This window comes from Sinocyclocheilus rhinocerous, unplaced genomic scaffold (assembly GCF_001515625.1).
Source record: "Sinocyclocheilus rhinocerous isolate Xijiao unplaced genomic scaffold, SAMN03320098_v1.1 scaffold256, whole genome shotgun sequence".
Taxonomy (NCBI): Eukaryota; Metazoa; Chordata; class Actinopteri; order Cypriniformes; family Cyprinidae; genus Sinocyclocheilus; species Sinocyclocheilus rhinocerous.
Window position 1 is genome coordinate 1,161,657 of NW_015632036.1, and position 7,027 is coordinate 1,168,683.

At 36.2% G+C, this 7,027-nt stretch overlaps 1 protein-coding gene across 1 annotated transcript in view; it reads right to left on the reverse strand.

Annotated features, from left to right (window-relative positions):
* The window catches only part of LOC107742150 (uncharacterized), a 17,064-nt gene extending 13,838 nt beyond the window's left edge, over positions 1-3,226 (reverse strand). The window contains exons 1-3 of the mRNA XM_016555046.1: positions 3,205-3,226; positions 2,273-2,390; positions 1,666-1,777 (exon numbers count right to left, since the gene is read on the reverse strand). Coding sequence (XP_016410532.1) covers positions 1,666-1,777; positions 2,273-2,390; positions 3,205-3,226 — 252 coding nt within the window. The remainder of the gene's footprint in view (positions 1-1,665; positions 1,778-2,272; positions 2,391-3,204) is intronic.
* Between the last annotated feature and the right edge of the window lie 3,801 nt (positions 3,227-7,027).

Consider the following 7,027-nt stretch of genomic DNA (forward strand, 5'->3'; position numbering starts at 1 on the left):
AATTCTCCGAACTGACAACACGTTTTGCTGCCAACAAGTTTAGGCTAGTAGTAAAACTTCACTCTTCAGCTCTCGCAGAAACACTCAGTCGAACCACAGCAGCAGTGATGCGTTGTGAAACGTTCTGTTTCTGAAATCAGTATAATCTTTATTGAAAGACATTAGACTTCATTGATGCAACAGCTGGCCGCATAACAATGTTCATAACAATCATTTCTTACATCATGTAATCAGAAATTAATTCTGTAATGAAATATACATCAGCTGCTAAATCAAATGTATCAGAAAGTGTATCCAAGTGGTGCAATTGAAGGGTTTTTATCGGCCTCTGTAGTTCCATGAAGAACTGTTAACAGCCATGGAACCTTTCCAATGCACAAAAGGTTCTTTATAGTGAAAAGGGTTCTTTTGATTATTAAAATGTTCTTCACACAAAGAAAAAAGTGGTTTCATTTTAGGGCTGTGCGATATGGACAAAAAAAAACCTATCGCGGTTTCTTTGATCAATTTTGCGATTTCGATTTCGATTTTAATCACGATTTTGACACAGACATGCTTTACAGTCATTAATGCATTCTGTGTGAATTTGAAACATATTTCCAAAAGAAAACCAATTAGAGCTTTATCAAAAAGCTGTAACGTGTCTCTAGAACAGACATAAGGCAAAATAATCACTTAAGTAAAGGTGTAACAAAATGTCTCTAGAATAGACATATGGCAGAAAAAAAAAAAATCCTGTGTCCAGGGATTTTTTTTGCCTTGCATTGGTCATAGAGCTCTTTGTGGCGTTGCCTTAGATGTTGAACTAGATTTGTTGCGCCAAGTTCACACGTACTCCGTCTGCAGCGCATATACAGTATATGCATGCGTTGCAGAAGCAGCACGGACTCATTTTGCTTTTGCACAGGACGCGTTTGCAGTCCGCTCCTGATCCGCGGCTGTTTACCACAAACACAACATTTATCCATTATTTTGATTTCAAATCCAAACGTTGTTTTTCAGCATTGTGATTCTCTTTTATCACAGTACAGTAATACAATCTTTCATAGACATATTCACGTTTAAACTCAATAAATATAACTTTGTTTAACTGCCACCACGAGTGCCATCTATTATTGCCTTGTTTATCTAAAAGTGCACTTTTCCTTGTTTTAAATCTAGCCAAAAAGCCATGTGTTGACTGTGAAACAGTAGACTTTAATTATATGCATTTATGGTGTAATTACTAAATTTCCGTGTCAATCCATGTTATTTTTTACTGCGAATAATGCGCTGTCACTTTAATTCAGCGCATATAGCACAGCAGAAATAGATTCCGTGCGGAAACGATCGCAGCATGACTGGAGCGCACAGCCGGACCGCAATCGCGTGCAGTGTGAACGCTCTGATCCGTTAACATGGGCGCGGACAAAATACGCACCACAGACGGAGTGTGTGAACCTGGCATTACGTTTGTATGCCCGCCCGGTCTGTTCTGTTCTCGTGCTCCATTTAGGCGCGCTGCATTCTGATTGGTTCGGATAGCATACTGCGGGAGGTCGGGGCGCGGAAAATCGTGCAGTAAAGCGATTTAGAAATCGCACATGCTAAAATCGCGATTTTATGACGATATCGATTAATCGCACAGCCTTAATATATACATATATATAGTTGTTGGAGATTCACCTTCCAAAGCACTTGCTGCCCTTGAGGACTCTGTTTGAAGGAGGCAACATCAGAAGGCAGGAAACCTTGAAGGTACCTCTGCAGTGTCCTGCTCACTTCTTCTTTCAGCTTCCTGTCCCCATTGGGAACATTTATAAAACAATCCCATGTTTAAAAACAGATAAACAGATTTTAGAAGATAAAAAGTGTTTAGAATGCATATATGTCCTTATCAGATTATCACTTTACTTCAATTTGTCAACATTAGATGCATTCACTATTCATGAAAAATACTTTTACGGTATATATAAAGCTTGATTAACATTTCACAAGTTGTATAAATCAACACTAGTTAATGAAATATGAACAAACAATAATTAACTACGAACAATAGTATATCTATAAATTACCGTTAACTTAGATAATTAAACGCTGCAAAAGTATTTCAAGACACCAGATGCATAAACTAATGTTAACGAATGAAACTTGTTGTGTTATCAACCGCTGTTACATAAAAATACTAAACTTGAATTAATAAAAGATTGCAACAACAAGTACTACAACAACAGTTTTCATAAACGCATTATTGTCACGGATGCTAAACACAACAGAGGATTTAGGAGCTCACCTGGAATTGCCATTGAAACGAGAAAAGGTGTTTGTAAATCCTTCAAGAGGAACCTTGGGTAGTTGTGAGAGCTCTTTTGAGATTACCTCCGGAGTTGTGTCATCCTGCCAAGTATATCCTATAATAAAACGAACAGAGAGAACTATAAAGTGGCATATACATAAACTAACCGGATTATATTCAAAGAAACCCCGCTTACACCTTGAATTGCTGACATTTCAAAAGACATTACAAAGACCAGACAAGAGGAAACTATTTTAAGTCACCATCATGGATAAAGCACACTGCTGCTCATTTTGCCCACAAGCATAACTTTAAATAACGTGCTGCTGATATTCAAAGTATTCACGTTAATTAGTCCATATATTTTCTAAGACTAAAGACTTGCACAGTAATCAGAAGAATTTGTTTAAGTACCTCACGTCTACAATCATTCATTCACCTTTTAAAAAAATGCCACACTCTAAAGAATGTCAAACATCTGGTCAAAAAAAAATTAATCTCAGGTCGGAATCCATAACAACACTTTCTGAATTACAGGGAGGAAAAACATAAATAGAAAAACACCAAACTGATGCATCAAATCCCATCTTGTGCATTCTGAAAACGAGTTCATCCAGCTTTCATGCAAATGTCACCGAATCAGACATACTTGAGATTGTTTACCACACTAAGGGACACAGGTATGCGGTGATTGAACGGATGGATGGGAGGAATGTCATTAACAGTGTTGGGCAAGTTACTCTGAAAATGTAATCAAATTACTGATTACTCCTTTTAAAAGTAATCACGTTACTGATTATTTTATTTCAAAAGTAATTAGTAATTAGTTACATTACTAGTTACGTTACTTTTTCTCCATTAAATTCGTGAAATCCCAGCATACACGCTCCCGATAAACAACTTTACCAAGGACCCTGTTTTTTTTTTACTTGGCTTGCCAGCAAAAGACATTGCTTTAATCGCTAACCGGTTTGTACTCTGTGATAAGCTCCTGTTACTCGCTAGGAAATGCATCCTTATTGAGTGGATTCACCCTAGACCCCCATCACTTTCCCTTTGGTATAGAGAGTAACCAGCCACAGATGCTGAGGAACGAATAAAGATCTGAAGAGCATCTCCTTAAGCCCCTATAGATGTGACCTCATTAGCCTTCCACCAGCCTCCGACACTCAGTCCTGTTAATCTGTTTTCTTGGAAACATGATGGGTGGGGTTGAGAAGAGGGGCAGACAATGTAAATCTCTTATTTACATATATCGCTAAAAAAGGCAGAAGACAGATCGTGGGCTTACAGTGGGGCCTCAACTCAGCTGGCTTACAGTTAAATATCATCTGCCACCATCTGTGGATTCCATACATCACCGAATGTTGGATGAAGGAGAGAAAATGTCACATTACAGATGCTGTGCCTTTTTGAGGGATCCAAGGATGCGTGTTAATAATGTAACACAAAATATATAATCAATTTTTTTAAAGATAGATTTTTTGTCAATTAAATGATCAACAAAGTGTTTGCTAATGAAGGTTTTTCATTCAATGAGACAAAAATGAATATCACGACATAATTTTAATTCAAATAAACAGTTGACAAAAATATGACAAGAGAAGGGGTTCTGTGCTAGTTAGAATTTGCAAGTCACATTATGAATACACTCAATCCATAACACACTCAATAACTAAAGCATAAAGAGACTACTTGTTAAATACTGTATTAATTTAAGCCTGTATCAACATTTAACATGTTTGAATATTTGGTTTAATTTTGCACAATTTCATCAACTAAAACATTATTCTTGTTCGCTAAAATTGGACGCCATTTAAAAACTGACTAAAATTAATGAACATGACATTCTGACTAAACTTAATGGATATATTCAGCAAAAACCAAAACTGACTAAAAGAAAAAAAAACTGCATCAAAATTCAGTGAACAACGTAAGAGAAATAGCAAGCACAAGGACAGCTGAGCATTTGTGTTACATCAGCATTTACCCTCCAAGGAAACACACACACTTACAATGTTGTTACCTTCCTGTCACCCAGAGTGCTGCACCCTTTTTCCTCAGCAAAGCTCCACCTCATTAGGTCTTGGATGGAGCCTGATATAATGTGCTATTACTAATTAGCAGACCGGTCATTGATGTCGCTGCTATCAAAACATGTGTAGGGGTGATGGTGGTGGGGGGGGGGGTCTTCCAGACATCTATTGCTTTTTTTTTAAGAGAATGCCATCTTCAAATATTTAAATCCCTTTTTTAGCAGCAGACATGCCTTCCATTCTTTGTTTTGACTGGCTTTTGGTTGTGCGGGTCAATATGCAAATTGGAGCACAAGTTAATATGGAACCATCTTCCAATTAGTGTAGCTGACAAACATTGATTTAATTCTGTTCATCATGAATTGCCTAATTTATTGTGATAGTATAATAGCATAAATTAGGCAAGGGGGCAGGTGGGCTTTTCCTGGATTATATGGGATTTCCATAGTATCTTCATAAACTAATTAATTCAACTCAGGTGGCACATTCCACAAATACGGTACACCCTGGTATCCCATGAAAAGACCTAATAAATAGGGTATATGTCGAATGTCACCTGACCAAACCCGGAAAACAGGTCTCATCGCTTCCGCTTGTCGGAGAACGTGCTAACAGCCGTAATAAATAATAGCGATATCTATGGACTTTTAAGATAATCAGTTAAACTAGCTAGCTGTTTTTATTGTTGACGTTTTATTTAATTTTTTTATATAACTGTTAGTGAAAAGAATAAAAATAAAAAACTTTTAGATATCATTCCGCATATGTGATGGGCATTGGTTATGATAATCTTTGGTATCTACTTTGAAGGCATCTCGAGTAAAACTGCTTCATATTTAACGAAGCATATGCAAAACGCTTTAACCAGAAGCGGCGAGACCAGGTTAACAGAATACGGAAGTCTGTAGCGCATAACCCCTATTCACATTATTATGAATTTTTACAAGGCATGTGACAATGCGATACGTGCGACTTATTCGTAATGAGACTCATTTATAAATCTGCTGTTGTCAACAAAAAGAAACATTGAGGTCTTCCTGCGCAATACGCCAAAATAAAAGTTGAGAAAAAGCAAGAACCCCATCAACATTTATAAATGTTAGTATTGTAATTTTACTGTTGTCCTGTAAAATAAAATAAAAAGACAATAATAATGATAATAATAATTACAAAAGCTCTGTTAATGCATTTATTGTAACATTCACACAGTGTTCAAATTGGGATCTGTAATATTTTCTAATGTTTTAAACATGCTCAGCAAGGCTTCTGCTCAGCAAGGCTGCTTTTATTTGTACAGTAAAAAATACATGCCTGTATTTTTACATGCCAGGGGGTCTGATGGCCAAAAATTATTATTTTACTAACTTATTAATTTTAAGTTAAATTGTGTTTTGTTGGTATAATGTCTGCTAGAATGTTAAAAAAAATGTTCAGTGTTAAATATTTTTAAATTGTAGTTTTGTAATTGATTTTTTCTTTGAAAAGCAAGACAAAACAGTAAAAAGCGCATTTTGGCTATTTAATTTGTGCAATGGTGCAAAAAATTGGCAAAATACAGAAAGAAAAAAGAAACTTCGGCTCAATGTTTCATTTTGTTTGGTTTCGGCTTTGGCCAAGAATTTTCATTTCGGTGCATCCCTACTAATTATGATGAAAGGTCACAATTCTTTTGCCTCCTATGCACAACACACAAACCCGATCTACTGCAAAAGCCATCATCATTGGACAGAAAATGGCAAAAACAGAAAACTGCAGCAATGTGTACTCAAGCATCTGTTTAGAACAGCATTTAGGAATTTCTCACGAAGAGGGCTTCTGGACAGATTCATACTGGCTGGCTGTCTTGAGTGAACCCCATGCAAAATGATGTGAACTTTGCTGCAGAGCAACAGATGCAGAAAGATAATTTGATATTCTTAAGCCCTCTATGGAAAAGAGAACCACCGAGAGCTCTCTAGAAACTGTTGACATTTACTGTACTGAAAAACACTTTAAGAATTAAAAAAATAAATACATAAAAATCCCCAAAACTAAATGCAAGTAATTGTATATCAACAAATTAATACTGACGGGTTTGTTAATTCAAATGTTTTGCAAGTATGTAAACACACAATTAAAATAAATAAATAAATAAACATATACAAGGACACATGTGCTTCTGCTGTGTTAAAGCACTGATTGCACTAATTACCAACAATTTGTTATTTGGTATTACAATGTAATGGCCCCTGTTTTGCAATACTGGTTTTACCAGCCCTTCTGACAGTTAACTTTGAGTGTGCCAGGGAAAAATATAAGTAAATTGTAGGACTCATTATTTAGCATGTTGGAGGGCTTACACACAGGCTAACAGGTACCAATCAAATGTGTTATTCACAGCCTGATCTATCAAATATAGTGCTTCTCTCACACTATCAAATAAACAACACATATAAATACATTTGCAGCACACCCAAGATTGCTTGGCAGAGAATAGCATTTTCCCAGCATGCACTGTGGCTGCTGAAATCTAATTTGTTGCCTTACTATTGCTGTTGAATTGTACTGTATTGTTATGCATTTGTGTTCTCCTGTTTATTTGTGTTTTCATGTTATTTGTTATGCCACTTGCAAGTTTTATAACAATGTTTTCGTCCTACTGCTAGTTACCATAGTTGTGCAAAATGTGCCAGTTCATTATTCATATTGTCATGTCTTCCACTTTCAGTTCAAGCTT